General features: G+C 30.8%; 1 protein-coding gene across 1 annotated transcript; it reads right to left on the bottom strand.

Annotated features, from left to right (window-relative positions):
• Nucleotides 1-5,634: 5,634 nt before the first annotated feature.
• On the bottom strand, nucleotides 5,635-8,460 carry LOC131638900 (uncharacterized). Its single transcript, XM_058909433.1, has 2 exons — nucleotides 7,872-8,460; nucleotides 5,635-6,839 (listed from the first exon to the last, which is right to left on the bottom strand). The coding sequence occupies exons 1-2, from the start codon at nucleotides 8,458-8,460 to the stop codon at nucleotides 5,635-5,637; spliced, it is 1,794 nt and encodes a 597-aa protein (XP_058765416.1).
• Between the last annotated feature and the right edge of the window lie 12,387 nt (nucleotides 8,461-20,847).

Raw genomic sequence — 20,847 nt, 5'->3', positions numbered from 1 at the left:
GTCTTCATAAGAGTAGGCAACAATATTCTATCCATTGCTTTACATACATCACCCAACACTTTTCACGAATTACAACTTATCTCCATTGTCTATAAAAGATTCTAGAATCTATCATAAACATCCAAGAGTGCTATCAAATGGGTACAGCTAGTTCCCCATCATATAAGTTACTTTTTTTGACTGAACAATTTACTTTTAGTAAAGTTGAAATTGATATATTTTAGGTGATATATCTTAGGCGTCTGGTGGCTATTGGGCAAAACCATATATGAAATATTTTAATTTGTTCTTTGCTGCTATGTTTTGTCCACTCCTAACTAATGCACACTACTATCCAAAAAAATATGTAACAATCAAATTGCAAACATGCCATAAATTGATACTATAATCTTTTCTTTTAATGAGTGTTAACATCAAATTTTATAAGTCAATTATTGACCAAATCATTGATCAAATCCTTAAAATCTCAAGGGTGGGCAAGAAGATCTTAGATGATAACAAACTTTAGGAAGCATATTATAAAAGTACTTTAAACTATCATGAAAAATCATTTTAAAAATAAGTAGAATGTTAAAAACATGTTAATTACTCTAGCATTAAAAACATCATGGTTTCTGTCAAAAAAAAAAAAAAAAACATAATGGCGATATTGGTTTAACCTCTAATCCGCTACAACTTTTTTTTTTTTTTTTACGTATATTCATTCCACTTTGCTGTTTACTACTACTATGAAATTTCAAGTTCAATCCTTTAACCTCGTTTAGGTGGTTTAAGAAAAAAGTGAGAGTTTATTTTTTTAGTTTGAATGTATTTTTGATCTCCCAGCTTTAATTTTTTAATGTTTTGATTTTCTTTTAAAAAAAACAATTTTTTATCCTTTTATTAAATATTTTTTTGGATTTTCTTAGTTCCTTTCAGATTTGTAGAGGTGACTTTGATGTGAGAATGCCATTTGACGTCACATCTCACATTTTTGCTATGTCACAATAAAAAAAGATTTATTTTAAAAAATTATTTAATATAATTAATAAATTAATTGACTCAAGCACATATTGCGCCCTGCATGTAGTTGGCTTGCGAGGGTTAGAAATCTCTTCGCCACTTGAAGAGATTTCGAGCAGAAAATGCAGCGTGAGAGCCAGAGTGCTAAGAAGGCAATATGCTCTTCGTCAAAAACTTCATCAGCAATGGTGTTATGGTGTTCAACTATGTAATAGGTGAAGGTAGCTTTGTTGGCGTCGAAATTGATGGTGTCTTTATTCATTTCATTTGGATCAAAGGCTTCTCTAGTTGGTCGAATTCAAATGATAACAACAATATCAAAGAGAGTCGGAGTCAACATTCCACAAGGGAAGTGGAAGGTGTTATGGGTACCTTCCCAAAAGTACAGAGAGGCTATTAGCATGTTTTGACAATAGACTGGTCCTACATTCAACAATTGGATCATGTCATAAAGCCCATATCTCTCCAAAATGGAGCTTTCTTCTTCTCGACCTTGGTAAGGCAAGCGAGGTAAGGCTCAGGATCTTTCGCCAAAAGGCAAGAGCGAAACACTCTAAGAGCATTGCTCATATAATCTAAGTTGAGGGGTTTTTCTATATTTAAAGCTTCAGTCGAAGATTTGTCTGATCGTCTACGGTTTTGGAATCTAGTTAACATTACTCCTATCAACATGTTTATTTTTACTAGCTATGGGTTTTGTTCGGTGATAAACATGAAAAAACTCTTTGAGTTTTTTAGCATCAGCGTTAGGGCCAGGCAAAGGACCCATGTGCGCATGAGTTTCAACAGTAATAGTTAGAGGGATTAGTACGTGGGATTAGTAAATCCTACGCTTTTCTTCAAGAAGATGAGGTTCAGGAACTAATTCCTGGTTCCCTATCAACAGCGGATGGGAGATGTGGGTTACAAGAGATGAATCATCCTCCTTCTGCTTGCCAGTTTTGGTGTTCTTGATCTTTGAAGGCGCCATTGCTAGAGATTTGAAGTTTGATAGGTAAAAATGTGTGTGATTTATAGTTTTCTAAAGAAGAATCGCAAGAGAAAATAGAGGTTATGAGCTCAGGGTTGGAAAAGTTTCAAATGATGAAGGTTTTTATAGAGAGGGAAGAGTTGCTCCCATTAATTTTTTGAAAAGACAAACAAAAAGTTAGTGGGATGCGTGTGCAATTTTGATAGGATGAGAAAGCGATTAGTTGTTCAGGTGCCACATTACTTCTAGAATATTGGAATAATGATGATGGTTGCAACATAACACGTCTCGAAGAGAAGTTTGGGAAAAGTGGTCATAATGACCATGATGTCACAACAATAAATACTGTTGCGTCAAAAGCTAAAAAAAGTCTCATTTTCAGGGACAATTTATTAGCTATAATTTCGACGCTCAATAAGGTGTGAGATGTCTTAATAAACTTAAGGAAACATTTAAAGTGCACAAGCTGATTTCAGCGAGAAAATCAAAGTGATGTTCTTCAAATAGGATTTATTGAGATGATTTTCCATATTGACGAAATGAAATTACACTGGGACTTAGAAAGAGTTTTGGAAATGACTCAGACATGAGTTCCACAAAGGCAAAATTTGAAATTGGCTAATAACTGTATTTTGGCCTTATCCATTCCTCAAGAAGGACGCGTGGATACTTATAAAAGGAGAATCGTATGCAGACGAGAATGTGTCATCATCTGGATAAGAGACCGTTTGTTATTGTTACTAACAAAATAGTATAAATAGGGTCTTAGCAATTAAATTTTGTGTGTTCAAATTGTACAAAAATTCACATTACTCAAATTATTTAAGCGAATTGAAAAACGAGCCGTTGAGTGCAATATATGTATGATCACCATATTTTCATCATTTAAATTGAAAGTCTTTTACAGTTTTCATTACTTTTCCTACACTTTACTTTCTAGCGAAATCATTTACATTTCTTCAAAGTCTTGCTGTTATTTCAAAGTTCATATAAACACCAAAATCCCTGGTATTAAGGAAATTCACACAAAACCTATACACATATGTCTTAGGATCAATCTATTCGATCCTGTAAATAACCAAAGTATTAATTTTTGAAGACTAGCAGTTTTTTTAACCAAAACCCAAGGTAAACAGATGATAAATGAACCTTCTACGGTCATGACTTGGCGCACATATCACTAATGAGCGTGCTAGTCTCTCTGCTCCCCAGCGAACCCTTATGCTATAATGTTGAGGGTATAAATGGGTCATCAAGAGGGGAAGGCATTCACATTGGGTCAAACACTCATCTAAAGGTCAAAGACTTACCCAAACAAGTGAGAGAGACACCACATATTCACCCAAAATGTTAAGGTGATAGGTATATGAGTCCTCTCACTTATAAAGTGCTCAACCTCCACCTTTATAAGCAATATGGAACTAAAAAATCATACTTATTTCTGAATAATCCCCATCAAGTGTGAGTGCATCTACTATGCTCCCCCTTAAGTAGAAGCTCTTTCATCCACACATTTGTACCTCCGTTGACAAACACCCTTACTCATTATAGGCCCCACAACAGGACACGCCGCCTGACCACTGTCATGCCAAGAAGACTTTCGATACAAGGAACCTGCCCCTTACTCTAACTTGGCTCTGATACCATTGATGGGTCATCATGAGGGGGAATCATTCGCATTGGGTCAAACACACACCTAATATTTAAAGACTCACCCAAACAAGTGAGAGAGACACCACATATTCACCAAAAACCTTAAGGTGATAGGTGTATAGGTCCTCTCACTTATAAAGTGCTCAACCTCCACTTTTCTAAGCAATTTGGGACTAACAACTAACACTTATTTCTTAACAGGTATGACACACATGTATATCTTCATTTACTCTACTTGGCTCCTTGCCCTTCTTAGATTTGAAGCTCCCAAAAGGATCTCGCCCCTGGGATCTGGAGTCGCCCGATGAGTGATGGGAGCCACCTAACACATATTTCTTCAGGTAACCTTCTTGGATGAGACTCTAATATCCTCTTAGAGCTAGTAACAATCTTTTTTGTGATGACCCTTTACCTTATAAAATTTAAACCACGTGGTGAGCTCAGGTCCCATGACATCTGACTTGGGGACTGGAAGAAGAGGAATATCATGTGTATGTAGGAGGGATACCATGTGTATGTGAGATCTTGCACCATATTCGTTCATGACGAGTGCTTGGGGGCGTGAAATCCTCCACAGGTTTCCCATTTCGCTTGAAGGTCGCCTTGTCCAAACATATGAGGTATAATGGCTTCTACGCTATTGTTGCGAGAGATCAGGGTTTCTAGATGTCATCTCCTGAGAATCTCTAGCCTTTTTCTATGTGTTTCTCTCTTCCCCCTTTATGTAACATTCAACGCACGCCACTACTTCCATCATGGAGACAATAGGTCTCTAACAAAGGTATTAATTAAAATGTTCGATCCTCAATCAATTTTGGAAGGCTTCTACAAACATTTACTGGTTTCGTTGGATGACCTTGATAGTTGTCTCGTTGAACCAAGCGAGATACTCCCTTTAGAACTCTGAATGACTTTGGCAGATATTGAACAAGCTAGTGCTTAACATCTTTCTATGTGTGCTTGTTGAAAAATTAATGGACCAACTTCTTTACCATCTCATGATAACTAGTGAATGATAGTTGTGGCAGACTCATATACCATCTCAACTTCTTTACTCAAAAAAAACATTTGGAAGAATTTATTTGATCTTTATGTCATAACATAAGTAGCTACTCATTTGTATAAGTCTTTAAAAGAGCTTGTAAAAGTAAGGGAAAAAGTGTTTATAAGATGTTCATTTCATATTTTCCTACTTATTTCCATTATTTCATACAAATTAGTGCATTTTATAAATATGCAAAGGTTTGAATATAAAATTATCGCGACAATAATACCTTCTTTGCAAGGGAATTAGCTATATGCTATGCACTTAACCTGATAGGAGGTGCAATTAGATATTTTAATTAGTATTATAATTATGTTAGTTTTATCTTATTTTAAATGTTGTTGAATTGGGCTTTTATTAGTATTTAGGCCTTTAAGTTTATTATCCATTAATAGTATTATATATTGTAGTCTCATTGAGACATTGTGTATGAAGAATCAAATGAAAATGTCTTTTATTTTCCTTTATTTTATTTAGTCAATTTTAATGTTCTTCCCCTTTTAGACCATTTACAATGGTTGAAAAACTCAACACCCACTTTTTCAACTCCCAACACTCCACATCATTTTCTCTTTCTTCCACCTAATAACTCAACACCCATTCAAGATTCAACTTTTACCCTCTCCAATGGTTTTTCACTCAACACCCTACCCCACCACTTTTTATTTTCATATTCTTATTTAAATTTTATTTTTATTTTTATGATTACATAAAATTACAATTATCGATTAAAATTAAATTAAAATAATAAATACTTAATAATTTATTTTTTAATTTTTTGTAATAAAAACAAAATTTATTTAAATAATTGGATACGATACAAATCATCTTGAATTAATTTAAAATACAACACACAATTAACGTAATTAGTACATTACAAATAATTTAAAATGCAATCCAACACACAAGTAACGTAATTAGTACGACACAAATAATTTAAAATGCAATACAACACACAAATAATTCAATCCCGGAACATTCCAAACTTTGTCCATATGTGCTTCACTAGATCGGCTTGCAATTCTTGATGAACATTTGGATCACGGAACTCTGATCTAGCACGCACATGATTTGCAAAAGCGGGTAACACCTCGGTCGAGTATGGTTGTGGTGCACTAGATCCACTTTCCCCAGATTGCTCAAAATTGGTCCAACGTTGAGAATATGAATCTCGTTCATCCTCAACAATCATATTATGTAATATGATGCATGACCTCATGATGATACCCAAATCAGCTATGTCCCACAAGCGAGCTGGTTCACGGATGATTTTAAATCGATCTTGGAGCACTCCAAATGCACGTTCGATGTCCTTCCGACATCCCTCCTGAAATTTTGCAAATAATTTATCGGGTTCACTTTGAGGAAGTCTAATCGATTTGACGAAAGTTGGATAAGAAGGGTAGATACCATCAGCTAGATAGTATGCCATATTATATGGACGTTGATTCACAAAGAAATTCACACTTGGAGCCTTTCCCTGTTCCACGTCATCAAACACTGGTGACCGCTCTAGAACGTTTATATCGTTCAACGTTCCTGGACATCCAAAAAAGGCATGCCAGATCCATAGGTCATGAGATGCAACTGCTTCAAGAATAACCGTGGTGGTTCCCTTATCCCCTCTAGTAAATTGTCCTTCCCATGCTTTAGGATAATTTTTCCACTCCCAGTGCATGCAGTCAATACTCCCAATCATCCCTGGGAACCCCCGCATTTCACTAACATGCAGTATTCTTTGCAGGTCATCTTGGGTTGGTGCTCTCAGATACACTTGCTCGTACAAGCGTATGATTCCTTTACAGAATCTACGTAAGCACTCCAATGCTGTAGTACCTCCTATTTTGATGTACTCATCGACCGCATCTGCTGCCACACCATATGCTAACATTCGCATTGCTGTGGTACATTTTGCTAAGGGTGATATACCTTCTTTATTGGCTGCATCAACTCGCTGGGTGAAGTAGTTATCACTACTTGAAAGGTCCCCAACGATTCGAAGGAAAACATTTTTTTTCATCCGGTACCGACGACGAAACATTGCATCGTCATATGTAGGCTCATTGGCAAAGTAGTCGTCAATTAGTCTTTGGTTTGCCGCTGCATGATCTCTATTGAGATATTTTCTACTACGAGGCACATTATCTTCCGATATTTTGTTTCTACGCTCTCTAAATCGATTGACTATATAATTTTCTTCAATTTCACGATTTTGATTGTAGGCTGCGATATCAAAATGATATTGTGATGGATCCATTTTTTGTGATATTGGAGGTAGATTGGATGGGATTTGGGATATTGGTACATAAATGGATGTATGAGTCCCTATATATAAATGGATGTGGGTGGTGGACCACTGACGGATTCGAAATAATTTATTGTATAGAGTTAATTATCAGATAAGGAATAGATTCGAATTGGGTGGTGGACCACTGACGGATTCGAAATAATTTATTGTATAGAGTTAATTATCAGATAAGGAATAGATTCGAATTGGGTGGTGGACCACTGACGGATTCGAAATAATTTATTGTATAGAGTTAATTATCAGATAAGGAATAGATTCGAATTGGGTGGTGGACCACTGACGGATTCGAAATAATTTATTGTATAGAGTTAATTATCAGATAAGGAATAGATTCGACAATAATTAAAGCAAACACTACAATGGCATATTGAAACAACAATAATTAAAGCAAACACTACACTAACATATAGATTCGACAATTATTAAAGCAAACACTACACTGACATATTGAAACAACAATAATTAAAGCAAACACTACACTGACATATTGAAACAACAATAATTAAAGCAAACACTACACTGACAAATACTTCATTGAAATTAATTATCAAACAGTTCTGCCTCCAACTTTTTCAACAGCTGGTTCTTCCGGTCATCTAGATGCTCTTCGGAAGTTAGCTTTAGATACATCTTCATTTTCTTGGTTTTAGTCTTTTCCAAGGCTATATTGTTAGCCTGCTGTTGCATCAAGGATATGTTGTCCAATCGTTCAAGCTCTTTCGTCTTGAATTCTTTGTATTCAGCCCATTCTTTGTCCACCACCTCCGAGACATATTCCTTGCTTTTCTTTTTACCCTTTTTTTTAGCTGCCTCCCTTCCTATAGGACGAGCACGGGATTCTACAGTGTTTGAGCCACATGCATCACTCTCGCGAGATCTCTTAGATCCACTACTTCCTGAGCCAATATTTCCTCCTACTTGACTAACATAACGTGGTTGATCACGGAGAGCGTGCCATTCTTCCATTAAAGTGAATCTAACATTCTTGCCACATGCATATAATTCCTGCGCTTTTGCCAAAACATCATTCTCCGACCAACCACTTCCTTGCATACGCTTAGCGCCATCATAAGCGCCAATCCATTTACCCAACACTTTGTTCATATAATTAAAACGGTTTCGGCATGCAGGTCCATCACGCGGAGGATCGAATGAGCAATGCTCATTACAATACTCAGCAATTTTACCCCAATATGTTTCACCTTTCTGGTTTCTCCCGACAACACTGCTTGTTCCAAATTTAATCCACCCACTAATTAGCACCAAATTTTGTTCAGTGTTCCATGCTGGTTGCTGAGTTTTCCTGCTCTTAGGAGTTGAATCCTCTGAATTTGGAGCGACTTCATTAGAAACTATCATGCCACCAATAGTTAGTTGTGTTGAAAACTCGGGAAATTCAGGTACACCACCACTTGGAAAATTTGCATTCGCCATTGTCACATAACCATTAAACGGGGGTGTTTGAGATGGATTTCTCGGCATAGATCCATAATATGGTTGAAAGTTTGAAACAGAGGATGACTGGTTGAAATTTGGTGGAAAACCAAAATTAGGTATGTTTTGAGGATGTTGGTTGGAAAATTGATTTGGATTTTGATAATAGTTGGGATTTTGATAATTGTTGGGATTTTGAAAATTGTTGGGATTTTGGTTAAATGGAAAATTAGCAGAATTTTGAGTGTTAAAATGATTATTGGGATCCATTTCACTAAAAAAAGACACTTAACTTAAAAAAAACACTAATAGAAAGATAATAATAGAGAAAGATAGTGAAAAACTTGGTTTTTTTTTCTGTGTCCAAATCAAATGAACCAAGTCTCTATTTATAGAGAAAAAAAACATGAATTTTGGTATAAAAAAAAATTAATTTGCAATGAAATAATTGAGTTCAAAGTATTAAATGGATAAAAATCTGGCCAGCCAATCACAAACAGCCAAGTGGCATTAATTATCTCTTTTCTCTTTCTCTCTCCGCGTGGGATAAAGCCCACTCTCACTGCCAGAGAGTGGCTCACACGCGCCAGCTTTGGGCCATTCAGGCGCTGCCACGTCAGCCTGTGGGACAGTTTACTTGGTGTTGAGTTTGTTCAACATCTCTCTCCTCCAACACACACTCAACACCACTTTACACACCCCATTGCACATCATTTTCCCATGTTGACTTTAATTCAACTCACCATTGCACTTGGTCTTAGTGTAGAAACCCTAATTCTTAGTTTTGATAGGAAAACTTCCTATAAATTGGTGCTTTCATTCTTGCACTCAACCTCTTATGGCATATTCTTGCTACATTCCATACCACCAACAACACAACACCTTCATTCCTCCATCCGAAAACCATTATCCTACATGTTACTACCCATCCATAAATTCTCCATTTTCAACCTTCATTCCATACCAACAACACCACATCATTTCTGATCCACATCAACAACCACCCTTCACCTTCTCTTATCCTTATGAGTCCATTGTCACAAACACAACACCTTCATCACCTAACCATATTTCAACACTTTCACCTCAAGATTTCTATTCACAAGTAGAAACTCAAAAACAATATATAACCGAAACTCATGAAATCTCTAACAAATCTAGAGAGGAGTTAAAAGAACACATTCAAAATTTGAGTTACTCTTTGAAAACCTCATCACAAGAGTTTCGTGATGCCCAAAGAAAACGCACAGAAAAGCTTCACAAATTTAATGTTGAAATAAAACTAGAACAACAACAGGAAGAAGAAAAACCTCCGGATTCCCTAAAACTCTCTCCAACGATAACTCCGGCAGAACATCCAACTTCATGTGTGGTGATACCTCTGACGTCATCATCGAAGTCATCAACAATGATATTTCCGACGAAAGCTCCGACAACACCTCCAAAGCGAAAATGCTTCAGTAAAGAGGAAATATATGCTCCTCAGCCAACGTGGGTGTCTTGGTCTCACCGAAAACAAAAGCAACCGAAAGGAGTATTTCTTACTAAACGCGTCTCAAATAGTTTTGTAAGGCAACTCTTCAACAACAATTTCTCCGACGCCACCACCCGAATCGCAATATCGAAATTATCCACAATGCTAATCTCACAGTTTGATCTCATTCATTCTCAAGAATTCCGTTTACAAAACTTGCAGCCATCAACCACCAATCCATTTTCGCGACCACCGGCAAAACCACCGGATTTTCAATAGTCAATTTTGTTGGATCTGGTGTTCTTTGCTGCCTCATTTTATTTTCTCTAAACACAATACAACACAAGTGTGGCTTCCCCGATTTAGAAACAATAAAGTGAACCAAGACGAGTCTTTGTTATCAGATGCATTTCCGTTATCTCAAGCTTCCATTTTAAGTAGCAGTCGCATAGCCGCACACACTTCTGCAAGTTTCATGGAAAGAGACAATGCTAGGTCAAAGCAAAAATGAGTTTTGTGGATTGGGCTTTCAAATGGGTAACTTAGCCCAATAGGAAAGAAAGGAAAGAAAGTAGAAGGATTTCTTACTGTTACTGTTTTCACTTAAGTGTGAGGTTACGTAACATGTTGCTTTTCCATTAAACAACTTCCAATAGCATTTTGCCATGTGCAAAAACGTTTTCTCTCACCACAAATCAATAATGTGATGTTACTTCACATGGTGCACTGCATATCTCAAGAAACAAATTCTGTTATGCTGTGTGTTTTGGTAGTAATCTAGAACCTTGAGGACAAGGTTCAAGTGAACTCGACGGCAATGATAGAGGGGTATAATAGTATTTATAGTATTATTTATTAGTATTATTATTAGTATTATTATTATTGGGCCCTAATGGGTTTTTAGTTTTATTATCCATTATGGATGTTATATAATGTAGTGTCTTTGACACATTTGAGGTATCAAAGAAATGAAAAAGTCTTTATTTTTATTAGTTTAATTTAGTTGTCTCTTTTATTTCTCTTAGTTTTCCTTAGTTTGTTAGGGTTCCAAATAGCTTCCTATCAATTGGTGCTTTCATTTCGATCTCATTCTCCCCAATTATATGGCACTTCCAGTGTTCTATGGAGAAGAAGAAGAAGATGCCTACTGGTGGATTCTTTGTGTTGAGAAATTTTTCAAAGAGCAAGGAACAAGGGAAACATTAAAAGTGGTAAAAGCTATCACATCATTTCGAGGTCATGCTCTTCGATGGTGGCTTTGGAGGTCTCAACTTCATCCACCATTTTGTTGGGATACTTTCACTAGTGTGTTTCTTTGGCATTTTAAATCTGAATGGAGAGAGATTTTACCGATTTCTGATGAGGAAGAGGAATTGGTCCAAGAGTTATCATCCTTGGTGGAGGAAAGTGTTACAGAGTCTTTATATCCAATTTCAGAACTTGTTGAGAAGGATGTAGAAGAAGCATCGTATTTGTACACAAATCAAGTGTCGCAAACAAATCTGATGACAAAAGAGGATGAAGAAATAGAGTCCCTGGAAGAGAACTCACCACCGGAGAAACCATGAAGTTTCGATCACACAACTCAACTCACATCAGCCTTTGATTCTTCATCAATGTTCATGGCCAAAGCTCCCTTCAAGGTAATTGCGTTTCGGGATGATGAAGATTTTTCAGTTCCACCAAAACCTCCAGATCAAAGCTTTTCAAAGACGACACTAAAATCTCGGGATGCAACCCGATCACGGTCTGATGATAAATTTGAAGAGGAGTTAGAGCAAAAGCATAGACCTGATGTGAAACCACTTGAGGTGCCTATTGCGGAAAAAGAGTTGAAAAAGCGTGAAAAGAAAGATATTTTAGTTGGCCATCAGGCTGAACAGGCAAGGAAAGAAGCTCTTAAGGATGATTTTGAGGTTTTCACTGTTGTCATTGGAAGTCGGGCTTCGGTGCTTGATGGATATGATGGTGCTGAATTGATTCAATCAGGGTCATCTCCACTTCCAGAGCCACTTGATTCAATCACGGTACCAGTCTTGCTGCTGCGACTTGAACAAACTCACCATCTGTTTGATGAAATGTTGGAACGAGACACTGCCAGATGCTTCGCTAAAGAGGGGTTGCGCATCAGTTTCTTCGCCAAAGTGATGTTACGTATCATCTCCATGACCTACGATCCAGGACCACTTGCGACTACAAAAATTGATTTTCTGAATAGCCCACACAAGTCGGAACGAGTTGTTCCTCATAACACATTGTGTCAAGACTACATAAATATGATACTGTTGTTTTTTCAATTGGACCAGCATCAATGTTCTGTACCTCAAACAGGTTTGGTCAATTACATGCTAATCACTCTTGTCCCTTCTCATTTGGCTATGGATTCCATATTTTATGTTACACCACTTCTGCTTGAGATTTGTACCATGGTTCACTACTCTCACTTGTTTTTCATAATGACTGATATTGGTTATTTGAAGCTCAGTGGTTCCCTTACATGGATGATATTCCTCTATTGTTTTGGACATCGAAAATAAGTAACTTATAATAATTTCAGCTGTGAATTTTTTTCTAATTTCAACAAGCTCTCTCATTTGGATACATTGTCTCTGGAACAAAATAGACAAAGATCAAAAAGTGATTATGAAAATGTAGTACATGCCAAGAGTGTTGATGTTGTGAAATCAGCGTTCGAAGTTAACATTGTTTTTGATTTATCCCTATATGTCAGAGAGCACATAAAGGGTATCGTTCCTAGGAATTTCATGAATCTCGACCCGGTAAGGTGGCTAGCGGATGGTTCCAATAGTGGATATTTTGACGACAATGTCGAGTTAGTAATTCCGCCAAAACCTCCTTATTCTCGTTTAAAGAAGACAATCAACATTGTAATTTTTCCTTCTACCTTTGCTATTTTCGTTGAGGGAAAAACACAACATTTGTTAAAGTTGAAAGTGAATTTTATTCGACTTGAAATTGCAGCTTCCAATAGTCACATACAACAGGGGAGATTCTGCAAGCACGCTTTCAATCCACCAGTTGTTATGGTTGATGACTGGCTTCATACAAGTGACATTGGAGAATGGCTGTCAAATGGTGCCATGAAAATTATTGACAGAAAAAAGAATATCTTTGCTGTTAAACCTGGAAGGGGCAAACAATCAATGTCTGACAAAGATGATGAGACTGGTGCAACAAAACTCCTTGGGTTATTGTTTGCCTGCCATGCCAAAGTAATGTTCATGGGAATAGGAATGTTTTCTTTGCAGCAACTCTCTGACTTAAATGTTGTTTTCTATTTCTCTTCAGCTGTCTTTGAAAGCTTTGGTGTACCATCTAAGATGAAAAATAATTATATTTCAACATGCAATTTGTTTGAATTAAGTTGTTTCAATATGGATAAACTTGGAAAGAAAGTGCTTCTATAGGGTAGCCTATTAGACATGACAGTAACTATGGGTCTACAAGTCTTTGCTGCAACTTATCATGCAATTGGAGCAATATATCTTCTTTTTGGTGGCATGTTGTGGTATTGTATGTGCTATTCATTTGCTTTTGGTGCTGCTCCGGTTCCTTGTCTTGGCTTGGAATGAAATTGTTTTGTCTACAACCTTGAGGACAAGGTTGTTCTTTAAGGGGTGAGTAATGATAGGAGGTGCAATTAGATATTTTAATTAGTATTATAATTATGTTAGTTGTATTTTATTTTAAATGTTGTTGAATGGGGCTTTTATTAGTATTTAGGCCTTTAAGTTTATTATCCATTAATAGTATTATATATTGTAGTCTCATTGAGACATTAGGTATGAAGAATCAAATGAAAATGTCTTTTATTTTCCTTTATTTTATTTAGTCAATTTTAATGTTCTTCCACTTTTAGTGTAGAAACCCTAATTCTTAGTTTTGATAGGAAAACTTCCTATCATAACCTAACGCAACCTATAATAATGTTGGGAAAAAGAGAACAAATACCATGACAATCACTAATAATACAATTAAATTTCGACACATTGTGTTTGGATGCCCAATTTCACAAGTCATATTTGATAATCAACTTTAAAAATAATGTTAGAGATATAGAACAAAGAGAAGACTGAACCGTCAATTCAAATCAAATGTTAGTACATAACTGAATTCAAAAGTGTACGGAGATATGTTACATATCATGTTTGAATTGCCCATTTAATTGGCTTAAATTGGTGAAAGAGCTTATATGAGCAAGTATGATTTTTTGTTATTTTTTAATTTTTAAAAAAATATTTAGTAGTGGTTATTAACTTCAGAAAAATAAAAACTTCAACAAAATATTAATGAACAGTACACTTGTTGAAAAATAGTAAAAATAAGATTTGTAAACAACTAAATTTTTGGCCCGTGCGTTGCACGGGTTGGTTTATAATTTTTACCTGAATTTTTTTAAAATCAAATAATATATTTGATTAAATATAGTTAATTATAATTATATGATTAAACATACTTTAAAATAATATTAAATATAAAATAAAATTTTATAGTATGAGAATTGTTAATAAATTATACATAAAAATTTTCAATTATATCTTTAAATTAGAAAGATATGTCATATTTACGTGAATAATACAATTTTATAAAAAAAGTGTTATACAAAATTATGTGTATGTATTATTTGTGATTAATCATTAAATTCATAATAAATATAAGAGTCAATCAATGTAAATTTCAATTTAGTGTTTAATCTATAATTTATAAAACCTAAGAATTTTTTATTTAATGTCAAGTCCCAAAAAAGTTTTAATTATATATTCTCTAAAAAAATTAATTATTTATAATTATATTATATAATTACCATATTTATTTAAATTTTCATGATTTATTTATTATAGTGGAAGAAATATGTTGTGACTTGATTAATGGATTGGTTATTTAATAGGATATAGAAATCTATTATTTATTATGGGGCAATGTATATCATTAATCAATTGAAAAAATTTATATAATCATCTCAATAAATTAATTATATTCACATCAATAATTAAATTAAAGAAAAAATAATTATGAAAATTAAAATGAAACATTTAAGAGTTTTTTTTCCAATTTTATAGACATTGATGATTCTAAAATTTATTATTAAATAGTGATATTTAGATTCTTAAATATAATTTTATGATAAAAAATTTAAATTCGTCCTCATATTTCTCTTCCATTTAACAAAATAAATTAATTATTTATAATACATATTACTTGAATATTATAATAAATAAAATACTTTATCATTACGTAACTCTTAAATAGTTTAGTAACTTAAAACTAAATCAATTATTTTAATTTTAAAGGATATTTCGATTATTTTAATTTTAAAGGATATTTAGAGATAGTTAATAATTATTATCATATTAATACAAATTAAAATTAAAATTAAAAAATAATAATACAAATAAAAATAATATAATTTATAGGATTCAATTGATGTATAAAATAAAATAGAAGCCATACCTATTACTCATATAAAAACACAATATTATTAAAATAATGTGTAACAAAAATTATTTAATTTATTTATTATAATGCTTAAAAAGAGAGATAAAAAACTATAAACATAAAAATCATGTGAAGCAGGAGATCGTTGTTAGTGGATGCGATTTTTACCATGAAATATGCAATTTGATTTGTTTATATTCCGGATGACCCAAAATCTGTTTCAAGTGAAGTGTAAATGATACCTCTAAAATCATTAATAATAATGCATGAATAATAGAGAGAGTTTCAATGAAAAGTAGATTTTTTTCACCCTATCATTTTTGTTTATTGAAGATCTCCAATAATTAAATAAATAATTCTAAATCAATTACAAAAAGAAAAAGATTAACACTATAATATTTTCCGTACCATTTTATAAATCATAAGTTACATCATAAAAACCAATCATTCAAATTCATAGATGAGGACCTAAACTCAGAGAAAAATAAAACACAAATAACTCTAAGGGTGTTAACCTCTAATACATCCTGGGAGAGCAAATGTACGATCGACACATATGAGTAATTCGGACTTTCCAATCCTAATTAATTCAATCTTTGATTGTTGAAGAAGACCACAAACCTACCTCTAATATTGGACGGTTGAATTTAATCAACTTAGTGGATGTTATCTGTTTGTAATTGGTTCCCTTTTAAACATTAAACAATTATCAATAATTTATAAAAAAATTATTACAATACATTATAGCTAAATATTTTGGTAAAAATATAGTAGAGTAAGTTGAGTCTTTAATCTGTAACATAAATATAATATTAGTTTAAATATGTGATAGATAAGAAAATAAAATAAAAATTACAATATAAAATTAAAAACTAAGAACTATTTAAGAGATAATACAAAATCAAAAAGTATATATGTACCATATAAGAGGTGTTTGGAGAAAAAAATAAGACCATAAATTATTAATAGGACCATAAATTTCATTAAAAATGATAACTCATAGCTTTACTAAATAAAATTGTAATTAATTAATATCATTTGTATTGAGTAATAGTCTTCTAGTCCCGCGGCCAGGTTTTCAACATTGATCAAAAGAGATGTTCAACATATGTTTCTTCCTTCGCATTTGGTCATTGTGCCAAACAATATCCCCTTGATAGCGAGAACGTATTGATGTACACATTTAAGACGTTTTTCGACATTGTAAACGGAGAATATATGTCTTCTAGAGACATATAATTTATAACTTAAATCTGAAATGTAGAAGAGAGAATTTTTTTAATTTAAGATTACACATTTAATTGTAAAAAATAAAATTTTAAAATAAAAGTTTTTAAATCTTTTTTAAGGGACAAATATAATATATTATATATTATAAGACAGTACCTACAAAACAAATAATAAAAAATTAATAAACATCAATAAAATAAAAAAGACTTAACATATTATAAAATTGAACAAACAAAATAAATTTGTATCTTCTAACCCTTCTCAATCTTTCACAATCCAATTTATCAACAATTTTTTTAAATATATTTTATAATGTTTCAAAATTTATACCTACAAAAAAAATCAAGAATTAACAAATATTAATAAATATTGAAATCAAAGCATACAAAAATAAGGAGTTTATACCCTTCTTCTCTCATCATTGTCACCCACCATTTCTAAAATTAAGAATTAACAAATATTAGTAGCAAATATAGAAATCAAGGCATACAAAAATAAGGAGTATGTACCCCTCTTCTACCATCATTGCCACCCACCATTTCTCACGTATTTACTTTTAAACCAAATTTTTTACATTCTTCTGCCGTCGTTGCTGCCTCCATTCTCCTGTATCTACTTTTAAACTAATATTTCTTTATAACCAATGGTATAAGTAAATTATACTTATTTACTGGCATGAGAAGTACCAATGATATAAACAATTTATATTTGAGATTTAATGGCATGAGAAGTAAAGATTGTGATTTAGAGATTAACATGAAAAGTAAATATTGTGATTGAGATGAAATAACATAATAAAATTTAAATATTGTGTTTGAGATGAAATAGCATAATAAGGGAATCATATGTGAGATTCAATGACATGAATTGTGATTGAGACGAAATAAGATAATAAGGATCGATTATTTATAAAGAGAATGGTAGAGAATAAATGGGGGAAGATTGGTTATGAAATATAACTGATGGAGAGTAATGACGTTGTTGATTTTTCTTAAAATAATTAATAATTAATAATAGATTAAAAATGACTTTATGATAAGAAAACGGATAGTAATGGAGTGGTACGTATTATTAAAACTAATTAATAGATAAAAAAGGAGTTATTATAAGAAAACTAAATGTCAATAATTATATTTCCAAAACGAATGGAGTTATTGGACCATTAATTACGTGGCTATTAATATTTTTGTAAATTCAATAATTATAATTGTCACATTAAATATTAAAATTTATTAATTGTAAAATATATATATATATATATATATATATATATATATATATATATATAATATATATATATATTTTATCAAAAACAAAATATATTTGAGTTATAGAATATTAGTATAAATGTTGAAGCAATCTAAAGAGAATATTTATAATACTTGAGTTATAGAATATTTAGAAAAATAAGTAATTCAAAGTTTATATAAAAAAATTATACTTTTAATATTAAACAGAATAATTAAAAAAATAATTAAAAGAGAATTAGGATTATAAGATATAATAATGTTAGTTGAATATAATAGTGTTAAATTAAAAAAATTGTATTTTTATTATTATTATTTGATAATTAAATTTTTTTTATATGAAAAAATGAAAAAATTAGGATAGTAAAATATAATAGTGTTAGTTGAATATATTATTATTATTATTATTATTATTTTAATATTTTTATTAGTTAGATATTATATTATTATTATTGATTATAATTGTGGTAGTTGGTTATTATAATATATTTTTGTTATTATTATTATTATTATTATTTTAATATTTTTATTAGTTAGATATTATATTATTATTATTAGTGAAGATTTAGTTTTATTATTATTATATTATTGTTATATTATTATTATCATTGTTATTATGATTATTTATTTTAATATAGATTTTGTATAATTAGGATTTGTATTTAGAATTATTACCAAATGACAATTATTTATCTACTTATTATTTTTAGTTAGATATTATATTATTATTATTGATTATAATTATCTTAGTTGGTTATTATAATATATTTTTGTTATTATTATTATTTTAATATTTTTATTAGTTAGATGTTATATATTATTATTATTATTATTAATAGTGATGATTTATTTTTATTATTATTATATTATTATTATTATTTATTTTAATATAGATTTTGTATAATTAGGATTTGTATTTAGAATTATTACCAAATGACAATTATTTATCTACTTAATTTAAATGCAAGGTTGTAATACTTAATCTAAATTTATAATATTTAATGATATTATGAGTTATAATATTTAAAATATTGAATTATATAATATTTTCAATGTCTTAACGTAAAAAATTGTCTAACCATAATAATAATAATATTAAAAGATAAAAATTTTAAATTTACATTTTATTTTTATTTCTATGAGTATATATTTTATAAATATCAAGAATTTAATTTTAGGTTAAAAAATTACAAATTTCTTAAATAATAATGCACAAAGAAATAGTAATATTATTATTACTAATTTCGTAAATTACAAGTTGGTTATTATAATATATTTTTGTTATTATTATTATTATTATTTTAATATTTTTATTAGTTAGATATTATATTATTATTATTATTATTAATAGTGATGATTTAGTTTTATTATTATTATATTATTGTTATATTATTATTATTATTATTATTATTATTATTATTATTATTATTTATTTTAATATAGATTTTGTATAATTAGGATTTGTATTTAGAATTATTACCAAATAACAATTATTTATCTACTTATTTTTATTAGTTAGATATTATATTATTATTATTGATTATAATTGTGGTAATTGGTTATTATAATATATTTTTGTTATTATTATTATTATTATTATTATTATTTTAATATTTTTATTAGTTAGATATTATATTATTATTATTATTTTTATTAATAGTGATAATTTAGTTTTATTATTATTATATTATTATGATATTATTATTATTATTATTATTATTATTATTATTATTATTATTATTATTATTATTATTATTATTATTATTATTATTATTATTATTATTATTATTATTTATTTTAATATAGATTTTGTATAATTAGAATTTGTATTTAGAATTATTACCAAATGACAATTATTTATCTACTTAATTTAAATGCAATGTTGTAATACTTAATCTAAATTTATAATATTTAATGATAATATGAGTTATAATATTTAAAATATTGAATTATATAAATTTTTCAATGTCTTAACGTAAAAAATTGTCTAACAATAATAATAATAATATTAAAAGATCAAAATTTTAAATTTACATTTTATTTTTATTTCTATGAGTATATATTTTATAAATATCAAGAATGTCAATTTAGGATAAAAAATTACAAATTTCGTAAATAATAATGCATAAAGAAATAGTAAAATTTAAAATTTTTATTTTATTTTTGTTTTTGTTTTTATGAGTATATATTGTTTATTAATATTATTATACTATTACTATTTGATGTTATTGCTAGAAAGATGATTTAATAATATTGTTAAAAGTATAGTGGTTAGAAATGTGGTTTTAATAATATTGTTAGAAAAAATAGTGGCTCATAAAAATTGAAAATTCTAAAATTAAGCCACATAAGCATTATAGTTAGGATTGTGTTTAAAGTTGCTAAAATCATGCCACATAAGCATTAGGGTTAGGGTTATCTTCAAGGTTGCCATCATGACAACCCTACATTTAGATTTTGATGTTATTGCTAGAAAGATTATTTAATAATATTGTTAAAAATATAGTGGTTAGAAATGTGGTTTTAATAATATTGTTAGAAAAAAATAGTGGCTAATAAAAATTGAAAATTCTAAAATTAAGCCACATAAGCATTATAGTTAGGATTGTGTTTAAAGTTGCTAAAATCATGCCACATAAGCATTAGGTGTAATGCCCGATATTATACTTAATTCAATAATTGTTATTAGTTATCTTGTACAAATATTGGATAAGAATAATACATATTACTATAATTGGCTTGCTTTTGGGTTAAAGAGTCAATTAGTAATAGAGAAGGGGCATTATGGTCTTATCACCACTTAATTAGACTTAGGACTTGTTTGGTCCCTCACTCTTTTACTTGGCCAATTCAGAATTGTAGAATAGAAGTGAAAGAGAGAGAAGCGTGGAATAGAAGGAGAAGAGGGGGAAGCCATCATCATCTTCAAGCCTTGCATGAACCAAGACCCAACCTCAACCTCTGATTTTCGGCTTCATACCTGCTCCAGCTTCATCATCTTCATCTAAGGTGAGTCCCTAGATAGAA

This window comes from Vicia villosa, unplaced genomic scaffold (genome assembly GCF_029867415.1).
Source record: "Vicia villosa cultivar HV-30 ecotype Madison, WI unplaced genomic scaffold, Vvil1.0 ctg.002473F_1_1, whole genome shotgun sequence".
In the NCBI taxonomy this organism is placed as follows: domain Eukaryota; kingdom Viridiplantae; phylum Streptophyta; class Magnoliopsida; order Fabales; family Fabaceae; genus Vicia; species Vicia villosa.
This window is presented reverse-complemented; position numbering and strand designations above follow the sequence as displayed.

Bases quoted from the DNA above. Each gene is read 5' to 3' on its own strand.
- LOC131638900 (XM_058909433.1), bottom strand. From the start codon at position 8,460: ATGCCGAGAAATCCATCTCAAACACCCCCGTTTAATGGTTATGTGACA. The intron at 6,840-7,871 runs GTAGTGGATCTA...ATCGATTTAGAG, and splicing joins AGGAAATATTGGCTCAGGAA to AGCGTAGAAACAAAATATCG.